At 39.5% G+C, this 24,087-nt stretch overlaps 2 protein-coding genes across 3 annotated transcripts; both read left to right on the forward strand.

The window, feature by feature from the left end:
- The first annotated feature begins 749 nt into the window (after positions 1 to 749).
- On the forward strand, positions 750 to 15,090 carry wdr35 (WD repeat domain 35). Of its 2 annotated transcripts, XM_023394746.2 has the most exons (28): positions 750 to 1,196; positions 1,302 to 1,419; positions 2,297 to 2,368; positions 2,510 to 2,602; positions 2,682 to 2,810; positions 2,975 to 3,108; positions 3,728 to 3,893; positions 3,996 to 4,141; positions 4,474 to 4,599; positions 5,406 to 5,591; positions 5,821 to 5,856; positions 5,963 to 6,023; positions 6,741 to 6,885; positions 7,355 to 7,424; positions 7,648 to 7,701; positions 7,806 to 7,915; positions 8,052 to 8,271; positions 8,404 to 8,484; positions 8,625 to 8,761; positions 9,205 to 9,408; positions 9,601 to 9,747; positions 10,258 to 10,390; positions 10,553 to 10,663; positions 11,426 to 11,590; positions 11,935 to 12,075; positions 12,248 to 12,404; positions 13,279 to 13,519; positions 14,395 to 15,090. In XM_023394746.2, the coding sequence occupies exons 1-28, from the start codon at positions 1,173 to 1,175 to the stop codon at positions 14,543 to 14,545; spliced, it is 3,558 nt and encodes a 1,185-aa protein (XP_023250514.1). In that variant the 5' UTR covers positions 750 to 1,172; the 3' UTR covers positions 14,546 to 15,090. The 2 variants fall into 2 exon arrangements, with proteins under 2 accessions (XP_023250514.1, XP_023250515.1); XM_023394747.2 differs by lacking the exon at positions 5,821 to 5,856.
- A 2,375-nt stretch (positions 15,091 to 17,465) lies between these two features.
- Positions 17,466 to 18,865, forward strand: kcns3a (potassium voltage-gated channel, delayed-rectifier, subfamily S, member 3a). Its single transcript, XM_023394767.2, has one exon. It carries the CDS (start codon positions 17,513 to 17,515, stop codon positions 18,812 to 18,814), a length of 1,302 nt encoding a protein of 433 aa, XP_023250535.1. The 5' UTR covers positions 17,466 to 17,512; the 3' UTR covers positions 18,815 to 18,865.
- The last annotated feature ends 5,222 nt before the right edge of the window (positions 18,866 to 24,087 follow it).

Here is a 24,087-nt window from a genome sequence, read left to right on the forward strand (position 1 = left end):
TACTTGGCAAGTCATGGACCAAAGTTTCTGGCAGCAGTCCTGGCCATCACAGACTATTGTCAATGCAAGTTTTGAAAGCGGGAGATTTATAGCTAAGATCACATCAGTTTTGTAACCAGTTAAAGTAATAGTTCTTCATACACTATATTCATGTACTATATTTTCTACTCATGTCTGTGGAACACAAATGAAAAAAGTGAAAAGTATTTGTGGTGAAGGCCTCTATGGGTAAACTGACAGTTACATGCATTACATGTTTTGGTGCTTTTCTGTATATTTTCTATCAGGATTAAAGCTGGACATGGAAAATAAACATTCTGAAACAATGGATCCAAATCACTATTGTACGTTTTATACTGTGTTACCAAGCCACATGCTACAAGATTAAAACTATGATTCCTTCACTGGACTAATGTTTTTTGATATTGCTGTGCATTGGCCAATATAATTGAATGCCACACTGTATTAAAATACTTTTATGTATTTGTTTAGTGTTAGTATAGGCCTACTACGAATAGTTTCATTGTGGTCCATTATTTAGTGGGTAAAGTAGGCTAGAGTAGGTGCAAGACAGCTCTGTAAAGCTAAATAAAATGTTTGCTTTTCCCAAGTAAAAGCCAAGTGAACGGCTCCATTCAGTGGTGAGGAAAGGAAAGGGACAGCTCTTCAAAAAGACGCCAATCACAAGAAAAACTACAACTACCAGTGTCACCCTAATCTCACTTCTTCCGGTTTACGGTTACCACGGGAGACCGAGGGAAGCGACAACCTCTGAGTACTGGAGTCTGCCAACACAAACAACGAAAAGTCGAATTTCAACTGTTCTTTTTCCAATACTTTCGCTAACATTACTCACTATAATAGTAGTCAACCCTCGACTTTGTCAGGTTACTCTTAACGTTAACAGTCCTTAGCAGTAGGTAACTGCATCGCGTTAACTGCTAGCTAACTGCTAGCTAACTAGTAAAGCTAACGGTAAAGGCTAACGTCACATTCTGCACATTCAGGCTGCATGATGTAAAGTAGGCTGAAAATGTTAGCTGGTTAGCTCACTATAGCTGTTTAATGCTAGCTGACGTTTGGTCAGTGTCTTTTTATGGTCACTAGTCTAACTCCGCTTCAAGCAACTCAGTGATAGAGTGATAGTGGTCTGTAACGTTATCACCACCACCATGTTTATATACCTCAGCAAGAAGGTGAGAGTCTCCTGGGCTCAGCCATCTACCCAGCCATCTATCAATTCGTTAGTTAAGACGTATAGTATTGGTTAACGTGTGGCTGCATTTTCCCATGATTTATAGATTGCCATCCCCAACAATATCCATCTAAAATGTGTCTCCTGGAACAAAGACCAAGGCTTCATTGCCTGTGGAGGGGACGACGGTCTCCTGAGAGTACTCAAGCTTGAAACTCAGACAGGTAAGGTCAGGGTATGGAGCAAACAACCTGCACGGCTCCTGTAGACAATGTCGTGATTTTCAGGCTATCTCTTGCTACACCTGACCTAATAAATACAATCTACATAACTTTTAAAAACATGCAGGGTAACTTTTCACAAACACATACACAAGTCCCTCTAATTTCATATAATAAGTTTTGATGACATTGTAATAACACTTGTATACTTACATTACATAAATGCAGTCTATCCCAGGGTTATAATGACAGCATGCAAAATTTGTTATGAAATGGACCATTATTGGTTACCCACATACTGGTGTTGGCTGGCCCTGGTTTTAGTTGTTTTGCATCAGTTACACTGTGTGTCCTTGTTCACGTTTCAATATTCTACATATATTTATTTATGTTTGCTCTTAGCTTTAGTGTAGAATAAAAGTGATCAGTTAGATTACCCTGCGTAAACTTACATTTTTTGTTTGTGATGTATAATGTCCTGTTCATCCAGCTCTGTGTTAAAGTTTATTTGTCCAAGCTGTTATCTAATACCCATGTGATTGAGATTTGAAGGATATTGACAATGGCTCTTACAGTGTGTAAATAATCTTTTGTAAGCCTTTTGGCTCTGTTATTGTACCTAAGGTTTCAGACACTGTAAGTAGAAATGGTACCACCTTGCCCACTCCGTCTGTTGGACAGACCTAATGTTATTATGTTAAAAAATGTTAAAAACCACCAACCAAAAAGAAATAATAAGAACTCTGTGATGATATTCATCACCATACTACTGTTCATGTTTCTGACTTATAAAAAGTTTTTTAACAGTTTGCTTGAAATTGCTGAAAATTACTTGTTGTTAATTATCTGCTGTTCTACTTTGACTGTGGTTTCTCAACAGATGATGCCAAACTTAAAGGTCTTGCTGCACCCAGTAATCTGTCAATGAACCAGACCCTAGAGGGACACAGTGGTAAGTTGTATTCAGATGCTGCCAAACCTGTCATTATTATAGTATGTGATAAACAGCCAGTGTCTACAAAAGGAAATATGCCACACCTTATGTAATGCCATAGACAAATTGTCTGACACTTCACAATTGTTACACTTGCAGGTGCAGTGCAAGTAGTCACGTGGAATGAACAGTATGAAAAGCTGACAACCAGTGACCAGAATGGACTCATCATTGTCTGGATGCTCTACAAAGGTGATTACTGCTGCAAACAAAAAATCTAAGTTGTAATAAATTTGGCTTTTATAGTTCATAGTCTTTTTCCCTTCCTAAGGTGCGTGGTACGAGGAGATGATCAACAACAGGAACAAGTCTGTGGTGCGGAGCATGAGCTGGAATGCGGATGGTCAGAAGATCTGCATTGTGTATGAAGATGGAGCTGTCATTGTTGGCTCTGTAGATGGTAAAAATCTTTACAGTGTGATTGCTAGAAATCTGATAAATGGTGATCAGTCACAATAGTTTTTCAAACCAATTTAGATTAAAATCACTAATGATCCCTTGACAAGGAATGCTTTGTTTACATACTTTGCAAATGAGTAGCTCATATTGGCTTTGTTTTTGTAGGTAACCGGATTTGGGGAAAGGAGCTAAAGGGAAATCAGCTTGCTCATGTGGCTTGGTCTCCAGACAGCAAGATCCTCCTCTTTGGCATGGCCAATGGCGAAGTACAAATCTATGACAACCAAGGAAACTTCATAGTGAGTGCATAAGTTTAAGTAAAATAGAAATGTCAGTTCATCTCGGTATGTACCCATTTAGCATTACATGGCCTTCTGACTCACAGGATGCTAATTTTACAAATAAAAATGCAGGTGCAATGCAGAGTCAATGTGCAGAGGGAATGACAATGCACACTTTGCAGGCTTTCAGTGCTCATGTAAACAGAGCAGGTTTAGAAAGAATCTGTTATCATACATTATCTGAGGTTATACTGTGGGGCAAAAAACATTGGCTTCTTTAAAGCTTTCAGTGCAGGGACATTCTCTCGTTCATGATCCAGACATAATTGTGTATGCTGTAAAAGCCCCTTAATGTAGGACTTGAAAATTTGAAATTTGACTTCAAAATAGACACTGTGGCAACTTTCAGCAAGAACGTCCATTACTTGCTAAAAGCTACACTTTGCATCATGTACTCACATGAAATTAATAGAAAATATTAATCACTTGATTGACTTAGTAAGATAACTATCCTGAAAACAGATTAGTGACTTAATAAGCATGAAAGCAGCTTTGTTTCAAGAAGATCCTATCATCTGCTTGATTGTACTGACTACATATTAGCATATGTTGACTTTTGATCTGTGTTTTGTTTCAGATGAAAATGACCATAAGCTGCCTCACTAATGCGACTGGAGCTGTCAGTATAGCAGGTATCCACTGGTATGCAGGAACTGGGGGTTACGTTGAGCCAGACTGTCCATGTCTTGCTATCTGTTTCGACAATGGAAGATGTCAGGTCATGCGCTATGAGAATGATGAAAGTAAGGAAAAAAACCTTCAAAGACTGCAGTATGCGCTCCAGGTTACACTTCAATGAAATGTTTACCAGTACTGATGAGCTATGCCGCTGCCTTGTTCTGCAGACCCGGTGTGTATTGACACTCTGATGAATGTGGTCAGTATCCAGTGGAATCACTGTGGCAGTGTTCTGGCGGTGGCTGGTTCTCTCAGAACCTCAAATCTGGATAAAGAATACAATGTTGTGCAGTTCTACACGCCATTTGGAGAGGTGAGGGTCAAGATTCTGTTCCCTTACTTAGACAGAGTTTTACACATGCACATAGGCGTGTGCAGCACTGTACCATGTAATGTTCCTGTCATTATTGTATATGGGACCAAACAGAAGAACTGACATAAAATGGACTGAGCTGATAAAGAATACTGTATATTTTGTGTTTTATGTATCTGTTTAATTTTGTTTTTTTTTTAATTTATGAATGACATACCTTGCAACAACAGATTATCTGTTGCACCATTCCTACATTGTCTAGTAGGTGGGGAAATAGAAATACCATGAGACAATAAAATGTTTTAATTTAATGCTATTTGGTGTTTAAACAGCATCTGAGGACTCTCAAAGTTCCTGGGAAGCAGATGACAGGAGTCGCCTGGGAGGGAGGAGGGCTACGTATTGGCCTGGCTGTGGACTCCTACATCTACTTTGCAAACATAAGACCAGATTACAAGGTAAATGCCAACACCTTTGGTTTTGCTTTAATTAAAGTTCTTTGAAAGAAGCAATTCTTCAAGATCTTCTTACACAGAAAACCTCCAATTAATCTGTGTATAGATGCTGGCCAGTTGCAAACTGAGGCTATAGGGCAGAGTTAAATAAAAACAGATTAAGTAAAACTTGTTTTCATATTGAGACCAAAATCCAAATAAACAGTAAATCAGTACATTGTTTGGATTATATTGGCAGTGTTTTCATGTTTCAGTTGTGTTTGTAGGTTATTTTGGTATTTTTATGATGTTTATGAAGCTTCACTCTTTAAAGACACCTGACTTGCAGAATCTGCCCAAAAAATGTTGGCTCATATGTTCCAAAGTGTACATATCAAATATTCTTTACACACATTGAAACTGACCTGTGATCTATTTTAAATGAAGATGGTGAAGTTAGTCATAGTAATAAGATGTGGTCAGCTGGCTTATAAAGTAGTATGAAGATTATTCTCTACCCTATATACTGTCATATCTAAGTAGTTTTGAAAAATTCCCATGAATCTACAGCAAAAATTGCTACTTGAGGGCAGTGGCTTCATCAGTACACCACCGGATAAATACCTTCCAACAAAGGGCTTTGAAGGAGTGTGTATTTTATTTCATGGTTTATTTATATGGTGGAAAAGAACAGAGAGACATAGACCAGAGAAGATACCAAAGAAAAACCTGTCTAAATCTACCAAACTATCTCTTGTCACACACTCCCCAGGGTTTAGAAACCTCGCACATAAGGCGAATCTCACCAACTCTTTAATGTTTCTTTACAGTGGGGCTACTGTTGCAGCACAGTGGTGTATGCATACACAAAGCCAGAGCGGCAGGAGTACTGTGTGGTATTCTGGGACACCAAAAACAATGAGAAGTTTGTCAAATATGTCAAGAGCCTGATGTCCATCACAACCTCCGGGGACTTCTGCATCCTGGCCAGCAAGGCAGATGACACCCAGCCTCAGGTACAAACACAGGTTTACAAGGTAACAAGTAAGAGGGAAGCAAAAAAAAACTATAAAAGAAAAGATCTATACTAATACTCAATATAATACTCTAGACTAAAACTTACTCTACTGAGTAGACTTAGAGAAATGCAATAGGGAAGATCTACAGTAGATACAGAGTGAGCTAAGGATCACAAATGTTTCTCTACTGTTTTGCCCCCCGTTTTTCTAATTCAATGCCACACAGGAGGATGCTGAGGTAGAGTCTGGGAGCCATGCAAGGGTAATGTACAAATTAAAACCACACTCCCAAAATGAGGACTAATTGCTTTGTTATAAAATCTTAGATTGACCCATAGAGTAATGTTGCTTTGCTGTGTGTTTTTCAGTATGTCCTGATTCTGTGCAACTCCATTGGGACTCCACTGGACTCAAAATACATTGACATTGGTGAGTGTTTACAATAAACAGAGATTACATTCACAAGTCAACACATCTTTAAAAACATGCTATCCATTCAACTAGCGGTGTGCCCTGCTAGCTTGCATGCATTGAGCTCACAGAAGTGAACTGGGTAACAAACTTCTTGTGGCAAAACTGTGGGTTGATATAAGTCGTATTTTACCGTATATTTGGTGCATTTTTCAGGACAATGTGAGAGATCACACCCTATGTATAGTTAGATGTGAAAAGATGGTTGGCATTCTGCCACCTGCTGCCCACAGATACAGCTTTCATGGTCCCACAGCATCCTATAGCAAACAGACAGGGCACAGGGCGTCTTTATATCTCACAAATATTCAGACATGGCCAAATGTTTGCTGAGGAGCTCATGCCAAGATACTTCAAAGTCTGCAGATTTGAAAGACTCAGTGGTCTGAATGGGTTTGAGATATCCCACCTTGGTAAATAACCAGAGGATGACTTCAAGTGTGCACCTTTTGGTGCAAAAGGTTCTCCTCCTGGGGCCACATGCTTTTCTCAATAGACTAGTCTATCTGTTTGAGAACACACTGTATTATCCTCTCAGCACTTGCCTGTTGGAATTTATCCATACAGAAACAGAATTTAACAGAAATAGATTTGCTCCCAAACTACAAACGTTATACAAACTCTACATTGATCTTCATCTTTATAATTAAGTGTGTTACTTGTTCACTTGGTCAGATCCACTGTTTGTCACCATGACCAAGACACATGTGATTGCTGCATCCAAAGAGGCTTTCTACCTATGGCAGTACAGAGTGGCAAAGAAGTTAACTGCCCTGGAGATCAACCAAGTGACCAGAACTAAGAAGGAGGGAAGAGAGAGGTGGGTTTTTTTTTCAGAAAATAGCATAACATTTACTTTACAATGGCTATTGGACAGTGTCATGAGGACATTAGGTTTGTAGTTAAAAAAGCCATGTACAGGTGGATGGGGACAAAATAGAAGGACCAAATCAGAACTTAACAGTACATATCAAGCAGATGATGGAAAGTTACAGGGAGGCAAGATAACCACAAGGCTAGCTTCTGTGAGTCAGTGGATGAAACCTTTGGATTACTGGCTCACTGTTACAGTGTAGAGTGTTGGTACTGACAGCACCATGAAAAGGATTCATTCATCTGAATAAAATACCACTGAGGTTCCAGACAGGCTGGGCATGACCTAATGTTCTGCCAAGACTATCCTAGTATCAAAATCACAAGTCACCGCAGTGGAAAGGGCAACTGTTTGTCTGTCTGTCTGGCTGCCTCTCAGGCTCTTCCTCATTTGTTTTTACTTCCTGTCATTGTAGGGTCTATCACATTGACAGCAATCCATCTGGAGCCAATGAAAGTGGTCCAGATTTTGCAAAAGCCTTCACAGTAAGTAACAAAAACATTTCTGAGTGATTTTAGTGCAAATTAAAGCGATTTCTTTTTTAAATACTCAATCTATATTCAATTTAAACTAGTAAATTAAAAAATATATAAAGTAACTATAATAAACTGACATTCTTTATTAGCTCACAAAGGAATCCATTTAAAGGGACAAAAAGTATTTTTTCTCACTAAGAAAATAATTTGTCATGGTTCATGTTTGTTTCAGGCAACTCGAGATCCCATCTGCTGTATCACAGCAACAGATAAGACCCTGATTGTGGTACATACATTTCAGTTTTTACTATACAATTTTAAGCAGTGCATTAAAATTCAAAGTAAAATTAAACTAAAACACTGAATGTTTGGGTGTATGTGTGCTTTTAGGGCCGTGAGTCTGGCACCATCCATAGATACAGCCTCCCAAACGTTGTTCTCATCCAGAAATACACTTTGAATAACAGAGCCTACTACCTGTCCATGAACTGCAACTCCAGGTAAGCATCAATTTATTTTTTTGGTGTTAATAAATGAGACAGTGTACAGATATCCATTGTCAGCGCTGAACGGTTTGTTAAATTTGATATTGTATGTAGGGCAGCGTCGTCATATATAATCATTTTGTTGTTCTAGTCGTCTGGCGATAATTGACATCGCAGGCGTGTTGACTTTGTTGGACCTGGAAGTTCGTGCTTCCACGGACGACAGCACTGGGAACCAGGCGTCTGCAGGAGATCCATCCAAGTTTGAGCGCAAAGATGTTTGGGACATGAAATGGGCAAATGACAACCCTGATCTTTTTGCCATGATGGAGAAGACCAGGATGTATGTCTTCAGGAACCTAGACCCAGAGGTGAGTGCTTGGTCTTTGTGTGATGGTCAAATAACACCTCCATTAAAGCTGTAACCTCAAATGCATCGTTGCACTTTTACTAAATAAACATTCAGCAACTGTTATAATTATCTGTCATATCTTAAAAAACAGGAGCCCATCCAAACATCTGGATACATTTGCAACTTTGAGGACCTGGAAATCAAATCTGTCTTGCTTGATGAAATCATGAAGGTAAACCCTCTGAACAAGTGGTACATGGTATGAAGAGAGACTCTTCATATAACTAGAACTTTGTTGCAACTGAAAAGGTGAAGTTTGTATGTGTTTATGGGATAAAAAAAAAACTCAGTTATGTGATGATTGTCTTACAGGATCCCGAGAGGCCGAACAAAGACAACCTCATGAACTTTGAGATCCGCTCCCTGAGAGACAGTCGTGCACTGATTGAAAAAGTCGGAATTGAAGATGCCTCACAGTTTATTGAAGACAATCCTCACCCAAGACTCTGGTAAATGCAAAATGGTGACCTTTACTTTTGATTTGACATCGAACAGAGTTATAAGTGTAAATGTGATTTTCAATTTTGTTGACAGGTGTTCCTATTATTTTGTCCATCCAATTCAAATCAATAAGCTTAGGCTAAATAACAGACACACGTCTTTGTATAATGTAATACAATTCAGCAGTACCACAATTTCAGCCTCCAAAATGATCATACAGTTGAGTCACAACCTCTTTAACACAATTTCAATAAAAACTCAACAATGTAACTTAGGTGTTACTAATAAACCTTCACCATTGGTTATTCGTATACTCTATTAATACCTCTATCCAGTTTATATCTAGATGAACCGTAGAGTGGGTATAATGACTTATGCATAAACATCATGCCATGCAATCCTACTGGTAATAATAACTAACCACCCCCTTCCTCTGTTATCAACCTGTCAGGCGTCTGCTGGCTGAGGCAGCTCTGCAGAAGCTGGATCTGAAGACAGCTGAGCAGGCCTTCGTCCGCTGCAAAGACTACCAGGGCATTGAGTTCGTCAAGCGCCTGGGCAACCTGCAGAGCGAACCCATGAAACAGGCGGAGGTGGCAGCTTACTTCAGCAGGTTTGAGGAAGCTGAGCGGATGTATCTGGATATGGATCGCAGGTATATTTAGCCAAAACTGTCTGGGCACATTTGATGGTGATGTCGAAACTTACCCTTATACGTCTGGATTCAGGTCTTGTTCATTTGTTGCTCAAATCACATTATAATTAAAGTCAACTTTACCTTAAGGGTTGCCACCACTTGTTCAGGCATGATGGTAACAGTGTACAATGGACATGTCTTTCTCTGTAGGGACCTTGCCATCAGCCTCAGGATCAAGCTGGGAGATTGGTTCAGGGTGCTTCAGCTACTCAAAACTGGCTCTGGGGACTGTGATGATACTCTGTTGGAACAGGCGTACAATGCAATCGGAGACTACTTTGCTGACAGACAGAAGTGGTACTGAGATTTTGTTTTATTGTGTCAGTTATTCATTATTTGTTTATACAGCTGTTATATATGCTTCACAGTAAGCCACAGTCATTGACAAATAACAGTCATAAACACCAAAAAATGCCCTTTTCTACCTACAACTATATTATAGTATGCTATAGAGTGTGATACCATTTATCATTTGTTTACATGGTGCTTATAAATCCCAAATAGGGGAGTTAAAGTGAAGTGATAGTGTTTTATTTTTTTAATGCAGGGGATATGCATTATTAGAGTTCCAAAGAGCAACAGTAAATATACACAATGTACAACTATACACACTCAAATGTTCAGTCTCAACACCATTTAATATTTTATAATATATAATCATTTGTTCTATTCAGTTATTTTATATATTCCCAGTACCTATCAAATGTCTCTATATATCAGGTATCATGTTATAATTGTTGACAAAAAGATTCCATCATCATGACCAAATGAAAAACTGTCATATTTGTCTATTTTCTTTGTTTCCAGGGTTAATGCAGTGCAGTACTACCTTCAGGGCCGTAACCAGGAGAGGCTGGCAGAATGCTACTACATGTTAGAGGACTATGACGGCCTGGAGAGACTGACCACTGTTCTGCCAGAGAATCATAAACTTTTACCAGTGAGCGAAATGTTTAATGTTGACCAAACATAATAACACTTTGATGTTCTCTTCAAGCTGTATGTGGAAGTTATAGATCATAGTGACTCTAAAGCTGTACCCTTAAATAAAACTCACTCTACACTATTTCATCCATGGCCATTCTCCATCTCTATGTTGTAGGAGATTGGACAGATGTTTGCCACTGTGGGCATGTGTGAACAAGCTGTGAATGCCTACCTTAAGTGCAACCAGCCCAAAGCTGCTGTTGACACATGTGTCCATCTGAACCAGGTGAGAGACAGACCAAAAACTTCTGGCGCCACAGTTTTCTAGTGACACTCTGAGCACATTCCCCCCAGTGATCTTCGGCTGTGGACCAGAGCAGTCACTGTGGCAACTGCTGTCCTCCCACTCCTGTCCTCATCCTGAGTGATATTTAGCTCAGGAGTGTGAATGCTGCTCTCAGACTTTTCCACTATAAATTTTCACATTTGGCTCAAGAAAAAAAAAAGACTCAGGGTGGACATTACACAAGAGAGGAACTTTTAGCATTATGTGTTATGTGACAAGAGTACAGCCTCTATACAAACTCCGACTGTTTGTCTTTGTAAAAACTGTTTAGCCACAGCTGGCTTTACTTTGAAAGACATTAAATTCGTGCTGTAATTGACCCTCTATTCATCCAAAAGGAGAAGTCATTAGCAGTTCCAACTTCCTCTCTTGCAGCCAGTTTCTCCTGCTGCGGTAATGCTATGTTACTGACAATGAAATGAACGGGCTGTCACTTCAGTTGTTTCCACCTAACTTTGCTTTTGCCACAGATGGAAAAAATGGAAAAATACAGTGACTTCAAGTGTTATCTTAGTGTTGTGCTCCTAATGTAAGTTTGATATGCAACTTCAGGTTTTACACAGTTAATTACAGGGTTTTACTGACATTTCATTTCAAGTAAATTTATAACAGGCACTTTGTTCAATACTATGTTCAAAAATCCTCAGGCAAAAGTAATGGTGCTGAGATTGCTTTTGAATGAATGTTGTAATTTTCCTTTAGTGGAACAAAGCAGTGGAACTTGCCAGGACCCACAACATGAAGGAGATTAAATCTCTTCTTTCCAAATATGCCTCACATCTTCTTGAGAAGAATAAAACTCTGGAGGCGGTTGAACTGTATCGAAAAGCCCACCATTTTCTGGATGCAGCCAAACTCATGTTTAAGGTAGGCTTGTGTTTTATGCTGATCACTTTTGAGTTGCTTAATGAAATGAATGAATGAGTGTGGCTTCTACATTCAAATGTAGAGGTCACTTGCAAAATAACAAAACCAACATTTGAGCAGAGCAGGGTCATTATTTATCACATATTTTCAGCTTCCATCAACACTTTTAAAGCTGTATGTTTAACAGGGTTAATAATCTGAATAAAGGTGAATCACACCTGGGAATGTGTCTCTTCATGGAGTAACTAAGTTTCTCAAAAATATATTTGGCACTTTGATAACTGAGAGAATATTTCTTTACCAAATGGGCCCTGTACAGTGGAATGTGTGGCTACTGTTTGCAGATAGCAGATGAAGAAGCAAAGAGAAAGACCCGACCACTGCGGGTGAAGAAGCTCTATGTGCTGGCAGCACGTCTTGTTGAAAACTACCACGAGCAGGTGAAAACAGCACAGCAGAGCAAAGCCAAAGGGAAGAAGTCTGAGGTACCCAATATATACAATATACTTTATTTAGCTTTTGAATATTGTTTAAGACCCATGAAACTGTATAGTCAAGACTATATTTTAAGTTACAGAAATGCATCATATACTCCAATAATTGTATTGTACTGATGCTGAAATACATACATAATTTTCCTTCATTTGTTATAACAAGGCAACATTTGCACTCGCCGGGCTGCTCGAGGAAGATGCAACCTCTTCAGACAATCGTATTGTGGACAACGCCTGGCGAGGAGCGGAGGCTTATCACTTCTTCCTGCTCGCTCAGAGGCAGCTATATGAAGGCTATATGGAGAACGCCATGCGCACAGGTATCCTCTAGGGCTGAAACCAGAAGTCAGTTAATTGATTAGTTAAATGAAGAGGTAACCATCATGGAATAATCTTTTAAGTCATTGCTTCAAGAAAAAAAACATTCACTGTTTCTATGAATACTATAACTTGACTGGACTGTTGGTCAAACATTTGATGTCAATTGGGCTCTGAGAAACTGTGATGAGCATTTTCCAACATTTTTATAGACTAAATGATAAATAATAATAATAATAAACAATCATTGACAAATTAATCAGTAATAAGAAATAATCTTTAGTTTCAGCCCAAGTATTTTCCTGACCTACTCAAAGATACGATTTATGTACATGAGCTGTTATTTACTCATACTAAGTCAATTCTATGTTCCAAACCATATATCATATTTTATAATTGTTTTTTACGGTACATTTGTCTTTTTCATTTATTATGGAACCAGGTCGTGAATATTATTGTCCACACACTGAGGTAGACACTTACACGTGTAGCATCTGTAAAAAAAAAAAAAATCATTATACCACATTAAGTTAGGTACATTTTAGGATCAATTTTAAAATTCCTTCATAACTAATGGGGTTTAAAAAAAGACTACAGACTAGACTACATTGTATACTGTGAGCAGATGCATACATAATGAGTGCAAAAAGTGGCCTATGCAGAACTGGGTTTGTCTTGCATTTGAGGCCAGTAGACGTGTTTACATCTGACAACTCTCAAACAAAGGCAAACATGGAGGAGAATTATCACAGCAAGCAGTCATATGCTATCAGACAAGTTGTTGTGATTTTATTTTTACTTTGGCAGTTTGACAAGACTTTACAAAGTCAAGTTAGGTCGAGTCTCACTCTTCACTTTTTATCTCCATCTTTAAAGCCTTACACCTGCGTGAGTATGAGGACATCATCCCAGCAGTGGAGATCTACTCTCTACTTGCCATTTGCTCCACAGCCAACCGGGCGTTCGGAACATGCTCACAGGCCTTTATCAAACTGGAATCCCTGGATAGTCTGTTGCCTGAACAACGGCAGCTTTATGAGGATCTGGCCCTGGAGATCTTCACCAAGTACACCCCAAAGGACACCCACATGGTGGAGCGGGAAAGATCAGCAGAGGGGTGAGGGCACCAATGAGTTCATGTCAAACCTTTGCCCCAAACACAGATGGGAGGACCAGTTCCCCGAACTGTTTGGCAGTAAAATCACTTTATGTGTTATTCTAATGCCTTTGAAGAAGAGAAAGTTTGCTATTTTTTCCTAGTGGATTCATTTGAATCGAGGCTGATGGTCCACCATGAGATTAGCGTTGCTCTAGTGATGAACGTCCTCCTCTCAAATGAAAGCTAAAGTTAATTTATGTTCCACATTCACTGACCAAACCAAACTATAGCTTCATTAAACCATTAGGAAGCTATTGTGAAATTATTTATTAGAACACGACCCAATAATCTGAGTGACCAGAGCAGCACAGTGCTTCATGAATTCACAATGAACAACATCCAACTTCCTATATTTCAGTTTTCAAAACAGAAATGTTTTTACTTCTGACTACAAACAGATGGTTTTACACAATCACACAATAGTTTGGTTCATTTTTGAGGATGAAGTCTGTCACAGAGCCGGTACATGTGGGGGATATAAGTAACACTGGGCCATGAATTACTGTCACTCTCCAAAATTCACAGATAGTTCAAAAATAGTGAAATTGCTAAGAAAAAAAAAAAAGATAAATAAATAATAAAAACATATAAATAAATAAATAAATAAACTATAATAAATAAAATAATTATATTAGATAAAAAAAGGTTGTTAGTCCTACTGCTCCATACTAACACTAATACTATATGTTATATCAAATTTTAGCAGGTTCCATGAAGCTGACACTATGTTGAGTAAACAAGGCAAATACTTTTACTCTTTTACTGCTGCCATACCATATGTCAAAGTAAAATCCCTGAAATTACTAACATTAATTCTATTTTTCTCCTTTTAGTGGTGAAGGAAAGTTACCCACATGCATCGTGACCGGGCTGCTGATCCAGGAGTACCAGTTCTGGATGTGCAGTGTGTGTAAACACTGTGCACTAGAGCAGGAGATCAGCAAGTATAACTGCTGCCCGCTGTGCCACAGTCCTGTAGCCTGAAGCCTAATACCTTAACTTTCATAAAAACTTTTTTAAAGACAGAAAACCGCATTTCAAAGCTTTGTAATGTTGTTTTGGTTACATTTGTTTCTTTGTAAAATTTTAGTGGTAAATTCTTGAGTAGGCAGTTATGAAAGTGCAAACATAACAAGCACCTAAACTGATGTTGTCAGCAGTCAAAACAGAAAAATATCTGTTCTGTGAGCTTCAGCTTGTCTCTCTTTATTAACTATTAAATATTTTTCTTTTACCATAAATATTGTAAAACACTTGAATTAATATAATTGTTTGTTGGCTATTTTTGTATTCATGTCACGTACAACAATTTATGTATAAAATTTATTTTCATTGGAAATATTTTGCAATCCATTTTCACCGACAAGTCCTCCCACTTCATCCAGCACTTAACAAGTGTCTGTGCAGACCATTTGTAAGGAGCTCTCAAGTATCTTCAACCACATGAACAACCTCTTTCAGTGATGTATGACCCCTGCCCCTCAGAGGTCAGTTCGTCATTGTCATTAAACACATGGATCGATGGGAAACACTCTTTGATTGTGGGTTTAATTCTTGGTACATGAAAGAGTTAGATGGAAATAAACCAGTGTGCACATTTCTGAACTCGAGACTAAAACATTTGCCTGAACACGGTTGTAAAAAAAACTTGACCGTAGACATTAATCACATGATAAATAATTTACACAACACTAATGGTTGCAGAATATAACTTTAATGAAGTAGGTGTAAAACCATATCCTAATGGCGCCACTGCTAAAGTCTGGACTGAACTGAATCTTGCTGGTCTGAACCCACACATGCTGATCTGTCTCTGATAGTCTCCTTCTGCCATCTGCTGTCAGTAAATGGCATCAGTTAGACCACACAGCATAAAACAGCTACTGTATCAAGGCTGTTTTTACACACATATATATAGTATTCTGTTTTGCATATTTTAAGGTCATTTTCCATAATTTGCTATATATTGTGCGAGGTAATGATACTGCTAATGTTCATTACACTAAAGACTCTGGTTGTGCCAGTGCAGCTTGATTTGTCAGAACTTAATCAATATTGACATTGATGAATGTTCACTTTAGTATATCTTTGCTGGGCTTTGGTGATCTTTAATTGAGAATTTAATGAGTAGTTGCAGTGTCTCATCATATTTTAAGTAATCCTGCATCACACTGGGGTTCTTCAGATCCTTTGACTCATTCACTTAAAAAGGACTGCCCTCTCCTGTTTGCGGTTAGGTTTTTGTAACGTTTTTTTTTAACATGCAATCCCCAATAGGCAAGAATGTTTTAATTATTATTAAGTGATTTAACTTTCAGCTGTGACTGAAAGCACAACCCACAAGTTTTTATGATACTTCAAGGAACGCCATCTCAGTGTGTGACACTGGCGTCACACTACATCTCCTAGCTGTGTTGCACACCTTTACTCCTATCTATAACACTATCCACGATGCAGATATGCTACACAATAGGCCTGCTGCTATATTTAATCTATTTTTATTTTTATTTCCTTTGCAACTTATTGTTTATTTAGTTATTTTTATACTTTATATCCCCTCTGCTGTATTGTGGTAGTTTTTGCAATTTATTTTTCCAAAGTTTAATCTCATTGATATAAAACGTCAGAACAACCACGGGGAATATCCACAGCACACAAAGATGCAAACCAATTAACAACAAGAATAATGTGAACACTTTAGCCTAAAGGAACATCAAATATTTACAGTGATAAGTTTGGCTGGTAACGCCATGACACATCAGAGTGTAAATGTATTCTACATCGCAGACTGTTAGTGGGGTGTGTGTGTGTGTGTGTGTGTGTGTGTGTGTGTGTGTGTGTATGTGTGTGTGATGGAGCAGCCGTGTGATCAGCTGTCCTGTCAGAAAGCTGCGTCCCGCCCTGCGCTGGACTCAGAGACACCACCTCACCGGGCCGCGCGCTGAGCGGAGCAGAGCAGCGACAGGACATCAGCGGGACGACACATGGCCAGGTGAGCTGCTGTTACCTTTCCCTCACGCTTTTGCGTCTATGACGAGATGTTTGAACAGGGAATATAAGTATTCTCCTGCTGAGCGTTTGTTTTAGAGAGTTTGCCGTAGCCACTTTGAAAAAGCGCAAAAGTCTGCTTTGTTTTTTCACTGTTAACTGTCTGTAGTCATCGATTCCTCCCGTTGAGTCTGCAACAACTTTTGCGGCTGTAGCAACGTCTCAAAATCTGACCTTGGCTCGACATCCGCTGCAATTTGAAACACTATATTACAGCGTAACACAATACAAGTGAGACGGTGCTGCTCGGTTAAGAGCTGCACGCAGGACAGATAGCAGGTATTGATGACTGCTGTCCAATAATCAACTCACTGTTTGCTGTTTGCATGTAAGGAATATTGGATAATAATCATAGCTTTATTCGAAATACACAGATGGTGCATCCACTGAATTTTAAATTAGTTGTAGTTTTATGATCTGAACCACTTACTGAGCCTGTTGTCCACGTGTTAAGTTTAATTTCTGATGCATTTTTATATCTAGCTAATATCTAACAAATCTTAAAAGTTTAATAGTGTTCATTAATTGCAAGTAAATGAAATGTCTGCATGCATTCAGCATGCATGCAGACAAACTGTAGAGTGCTGTCATGATGTGTAAGGTGTAATTTGCCACACAAATAAAAAACTAACTGTATTTTTAACATCTGATGGAACATTTTATCTCCAGATTGTAAATTTAAAAAAAACGCACAGCAATTGATTCTGTCATTTAATCATCCCATTACAGGGCGTCACAGAAACACAGATGCTACTTGATACTGGTTGGCCCTGATGCAAGGCTCTCAAATGACAAACAAGAAAGTGTGAGGTGTGCTAATTTCCCTGGGTTTCTGTGCAGGCAACAACGCCTCTGAGATTTTCACCGGGGGTCAGTGAACAGCTTCCAAGCAGCTGCTGCACCATGGTGTACGGTCAGATCTTCCATCAGCACAGCTCTGACGACTGCTTCATCAATGTCAACGTTGGAGGTTTCAAACAGAGGATGGAGCACACCGTGCTGAGAAAATTCCCACAGACACGCCTCGGACGTCTCCTGTGCTGCAGCTCCACAGAGGCGATCCTGGAGCTCTGCGACGACTTTAGTCCCTCTGAGATGGAGTACTATTTCGATCGCAACCCTCGATTCTTCTGCTACGTCCTCAACTTTTACCTCACAGGTAAAATCCACCTGGTGGACGGACTGTGTGTAGTCTCATTTTGTCAAGAGATTGAGTATTGGGGCATAAAGGAGCGTCACCTGGACTTCTGCTGCAGCAACAAATTCTATGAGCTGAGGGAGCTCTCGGAGGACAAGTGCTGGGATCAGAGGAGCGACGACCTGCAGCCCCACAGCTCAGACTCCTCCAGTGAGGAGCTGTCGGCTGGGGAAGAGGACATAGAAATGTTTGAAGGCTCCTGGTGTGCAGATGTCCGCAGGAATATCTGGATTCTACTTGAGAATCCAGGTTACTCCACTTCAGCCAAAGCGATGGCCGTGGCCTCCCTAAGCATGGTTATCGTCTCCATTGTCGCCATGTGCGTTCACAGCATGCCGGACTTCCATCAGGTGGACGCCAATGAAAAAGAGATCGAGAACCCAGTGCTGTCGTTCTTTGAGAACCTCTGTGTGCTCTTCTTCTCTGCAGAGTTTATTCTTCGTTTGGCGGTTGCTCCATCAGCCAGGAAGTTCTTGTGCAGCCCTCTCAATATTATTGACTTAATGTCAGTTATACCCTTCTATGTGACTATAGCCTGTGACATAATGGATGAAGGTGAAAGCACAGAATTGGAGAACGTTGGCAAGGTGGTGCAGATCTTGAGGTTGATGCGAGTGTTTCGCATCCTAAAGCTGGCTCGCCATTCGGCTGGCCTCCGCTCTCTCGGCGCCACGCTGCGGCACAGCTCCCGCGAGGTTGGGCTGCTGGTGCTTTTCCTGTCTGTGGGCATCTCCATGTTCTCGGCTCTCATTTACTTTGTAGAGAAGGAATCTCAAGAGTCAGAGCTGCAGACTATCCCCATTGGCTGGTGGTGGGCCACCATTAGCATGACCACAGTGGGCTACGGGGACACCTTCCCCGTTACGCTTCCTGGGAAACTGATAGGAACCCTGTGCATCATCTGTGGACTGCTGATTGTAGCTCTGCCCATTACTAACATTTTCAACAAGTTCTCCAAGTTCTACCAGAAGCAAAAACACATAGATCTCAGACAAAGCAATCACTGAAGTGCTGCACGGAGCAAATTAGTAACTCTTCATCACCCACAACTCAGGAGAAGAGTAGCAGACGCATACGTGTCAGGTAGCTGTTCAAATCAGGATTATGTTTGGTTCATCATTTCCTATGCGAAAGGAGAACAAAAAAAAGACTGTATGAAAGTGACATAAATAAATGGGGATCAAGCAAATCGTATTCTCTTCTAAAAACCGTCTCAAAACATTTCTAAAACCAAGTAAACATCTCCATCTTGTTTTGTCTAACCCATTGGTTTTCAGTATTTTTCACGTCAAGGACCCGACACAAATTAGACCAAGGTCCCAGATACCAGATAAGAATTTTGCTTTTAGATGTTTTATTACAGAAAGTGTTTAAACCCAGGACCCAAACAGTCACACAATCTACCATTGTGTTACTTATGGATGGAAGTATAGTGAAAATCAGTTATCCCCCTTTTTGTTGGGAACCCCATCAAGGACCCCTGGGGTCCCCGGACCCCACTTTTCGAATCCCAAAGAAGTTCTTTACATTTTACCTGAGGACTATTTACCAGTGAGACTGATAACGGTGAATATGACACAATAGCATAGAGCAACAGTCACACAGTGACCTGTCTCAGTAAAGCCAGTTACCCAATAATATTAATTTGAAATAAGATCATAGCAGAGGAACTGCAGAGTGCACTGAATTCTCCTAAAACTTCCACGGAAAAATAGCACAAGTCATTTACTGAGGTGTTTTGTCAGTTGATCAGTTTGTGAACTGATGAATCTTTTAGCTTCAACGTCCATTATGTAAGTTCGACAGAAAAACAGTCGGTCACATTCATTCCTGCATTTACAGCAAGTTTGAAAAACCTCTGAGCTGTGACGCAGCATTGTGAACGTCCTCTGCCCGAGCCGGTTCTCCTCTCCTGTCGACCGCGCTGTCGCAGTCCTCATCTGCTATTGATCCATGAGTCCTGTGTTGTCATGTCTCTGCTGTATTTTGTTTCACAAGGCTTTTAATTGAGCCGTCCGGCGAGAGGCCTCCTGCTGTTTGCTGGGTCATCGTCGTAATGAGTTCTTAATCAATCCGCCTGTGTCAACAACAATTAAAGTCAATAAGAAAAAGGTACTGAATTCACAATTCATCCCTTGATGAGGATCGCCAGTCTATAAAGAGAAGAATAAACCTGTCAGTGAGGTTATTGTGTCTGTTTTCTTAATTAGCAGGATTTGTGGTTATGACAGGGCTGTGAACAGGTTATATTTCACATCTCTGTTTATTCTGTATATGGCGAAACATTCAGTCATGCTGAGGTTTGATGCTCTTTCTCTTGCCGCAGTCACTTTCATTAACAGTATCTGTGTGTTTATCTGTGTTATCTCCTCCACGGACAGGATCAGTGAAAACAGACCAAATATCCCAGCTGCCGTCCGCAGGATGCCAATACTTTAGACCACAGCAACTTTTATCTTAACTCAGTTCATTTAAAATAAACCACTATAAACTGTCTCTGTGCTGAGATGGTGATCTTGAGTCGGATTGGTCTTACTGGCAGCTGGTTATCACAACATTCAGAGTATTTTGCAGTCATCAGCTGTCAGGGAATTGCTAAGTACAGTAGCTCGTGGCTTCAGCCCTTAAATAAATGTCTACATCAGCACCCGGGGGCGCAGTCACCTTTCCCTCTTTTATGCTCAAAGTCACACAGTACAGCACAGCACTCCGATTTAGTTCATTGCTTTTGTCTTTATAAGTGAAAGTCACCGTCAGCAATATCTGTGGTCATCTCAGTGCTGAAGGACAGCCAGGTGGAGATTGTATCTGCGCTGTTGGGTTTATTTTGATCATTAAAAGAACAAAAGTAAAAGCCCCAACTTGCCAGTGACACCCCCCCCCCCTATTTATTCAGACCCCTTCCCCTTCACTTTTTGCACTTTTTGTCATGTTGCAGCCTTATGCTAAAAAAACGAAACAAAAAAAAAGCTCAGAGACAGGATTGTGTCGAGGCTCAGATCTGGGGAAGGCTACAAAAAAATTCTGCTGGATTCAAGAGGACAGAGGACTCCATCATTCTTAAATAGAAGAAGTTTGGAACAACCAGAACTCTACCTAGAGCTGGCTTTGAATCTGCCCAAGCTGAGCAATCAGGGGAGAAGAGCTTTGCTACGAGAGGTGACCACGAACCTGAAGGTCACTGTGGCTGAGCTCCAGAGATCCTGTGTGGAGATGGGAGAAACCGCCATCTCAAATATGAGCAAGAGAAATGGGAAGAAGATGAGGGGGAAAGAGATTTTTAAAATTTATTTTAGCATAAGGCTGCAACATAAAAAGTGAAAAAATTAACGCAGTATCAATAATTTTGGTCTTAACGGCATGTAGAAAAACCTGGAAAATAAACTTTTTTCAGGCCACCGATGTGTAAACAAACATTCCTATTCCATATCTTGAATTTGGTGGTGGGCCGATGCTCTTGTGTGTCAGATCGTGTCTTTAATATCAATATGTAGCACCTTTGGTTCACCTCAGGCAAATACTTAAATCCAAAGCGACCACTTCTTTCACAAAACCACTCGAGAACTAATCAGTCACACCTCTGTGCTTCCAAAGTTACAGTCTTTTTAGTACGAACCCCCCTTTTTGTTTTATTGTCCCTCCTCTGCACCGCAACAAGGAAACTGGAAGAGGGAATTTTTCACTGAAAAACACCTCCACTTGATTTTACTGATCAATGTGCTGAGGCCTCAAATTAGCTTTAGCTGTATATTAGCACATTTTTTTACAGGTATCTCTTCACAGCCAGTATGAACAGGAGGAGCCATACTGGAGTACAGCAATGTGAATGTATACAGCATACAGTACAGGCATGTTAGTATTGTTTTAAGATGCACAAATCATGTGAGACTAAAAGGGAACCTATTGTTGTTTAAACACTTTATCCCAAATTCTACTGTCAAGATGATTAAAACTACTTTAACAAAGTATGTGTCAAAAAAATCTATTTATAGGTTATAGAGTTATACAAAGCATTGCTAATATTTTAATATGTAACTGAAAACTCTTCTGTGTTTTCGTTTCTAAAAGTAGAACATTACATGACATCTAACACTTGTTTCTCTTACTCCAGCAGCATGTAATAATGGCTACACAGCAGTTTCCAAGCTATCGAGCTGGACCTGAGCCACATGTTTCGAGATCTCCATGTTCAATGTGTATTAAACAACGTTGTATCAACGCTTTTACTGCTTTGTTAGTTTCGCAGTGACTTCACAAGACTGAAATCGATTTCCCCTCAATAACCCTTGTGGGTTCATCAGCTGCTCTGCTTACTCAGCACATGCACATTCGCTCACAGTGAACATATTGTGTTCTTGAAATGCAGTTCTTACAGTGGAGGAAAAAAAAAAGAGAAGAAGCCAGAATTCTATCTGTTTGAAACATCAAAAAAAAAAAAGGAAAAAGGACCAAGGTCACATTTATGTATATCAGTCTTAAATTCACTGTGAGCTGTAATCAGATCTCACAGCAGAAATCAATTTTATCCAAGCACATGAGAGTGACAGGAAAGAGAGAGAACATCAGTACGAGCAGGATACAACAGTGTAGCAGTGTGCTCAGCACTCTGTTTGGCTTGAACCTGTATGTGCGTCTAAGTAATATCATAAATAACAACTGGATAAACTTACACCAACTTGCTCTTGGTTTGTCACAGCTGATGAAACCAAGCAATTTCATTTGTAACGATTAAATTCCACCATGCCTCTGTGCCGACCACCTGACTCAGCTCGAACACGTACAAAGATTCACGAAAGTGATTGATTTCAAGAAACATGCCCATGCTAGGGTTTCAGCTATTGATATCTGATCCACAAATAAGATCATATTAGACTCTGTCTAACGTTTTAAAACAATGAAACAGTGTCAGTATGATGCCGGTTGTGGGAAACTGAGCACAATTACATTTGTTGGGATCAAATTGTCTTGGTTGGGATCGATTTTTTTTATTATTATTTGTTTTAGTATAAAAGTTGATATAAAAAGTAAGAAGAAAAGTTGAAATAAGATTCAAAAGACTGAAGGAAATTTACCATCATGCATTGTGACAGGTCTGTAGATCCAGGAGTACCAGTTCTGGATGTACATTGGGTGTAGAGCAGGAGATCAGCAAATAAAACTGCTGCCCGTGGTGTCACAGCTCTGTAGCCTGAAGTTATTTAAAATTATTGTCAGACAGAAGACCCTTATTCAAAGCACTGTCATATACTATAGCACACATATACAGTTTGTTTCTATTCATAGAGACCAGATATTCAAATGCTATGAGATCAGATATCTCCACTAAAACTCTCCATGTGTTGTGACAATGTGCTGTGTGTGTGTCAAAACATGACATATGTATCTATAATAATAAAACCTGACTATAATGAATGAATATAACTTTGGTAATTGCATTTTTCTAGAGTGTCTAGAGTGACTAAGTGACTGAGTTAAATTACTGGTAATTATTATAAAATATATTGATACTTGGTTGACAAAGTAGTCAAACTTGTCATTACATTGATCAGCTACAATATTAAAATGTAGGACTCATATTTGAATAGTGCTAATCCACAAATGTAATCATATTCCCAAAGGTTGGCATCACATTTTCTGCATGGCATGAAACTTGATCGAGCCTTTGATGGGCTCACACTGCCTCCAAGTGGTCATCCTTTGAAAGTACATCTCTAGATCGTGCAGGGAGTGCAGTTGCTACCGACCACTGAAGGACATGAGGAAGTCATGAACATGCGTTGTGATAATTAGCTGGTTGTATTTACCCGTTATGGCCACTAGAGGGCGGAGGATACAAGATTATAAACTAGAAAATTCCAGGGAAATTTTGAGTGCCACGGGGGCTACTGCCGAGATGAGTACATGATTTATTTCCAGTGTTCAAAAGTCACCCTGATCATATTCTTGTTTTGAGAAATGTCTTGATATAAAAGACTCTGATATAAAACAATGTCACATCCCTCCATCATGTATTATGTGGGAAATATCTCATATTCTGTCTTGTTTTTTTTTAAATATACAAGAGGCAACATGTCTTCAAACTGGCATTTAAAGGGTTAAAATCCTGAAAACTAATAAACATTTGATAGGTTTGAGCAGAACTGAAGTGGTTTAAGAGATTTATGCAAAAAAAGCAGAAAAAAATATTGATATATGATGATTTTATAGCATTTTCTTTGTGTGTCCTTTTTTGGACGCGAGGAACCCCAGAGGGTACAAAATGTGTTACCAGTGTATAATA

The sequence above is a fragment of the Seriola lalandi genome, unplaced genomic scaffold (genome assembly GCF_002814215.2).
Source record: "Seriola lalandi dorsalis isolate HSWRI2012SDOR001 ecotype SW California unplaced genomic scaffold, Sedor1 jcf7180002054953, whole genome shotgun sequence".
In the NCBI taxonomy this organism is placed as follows: Eukaryota; Metazoa; Chordata; class Actinopteri; order Carangiformes; family Carangidae; genus Seriola; species Seriola lalandi.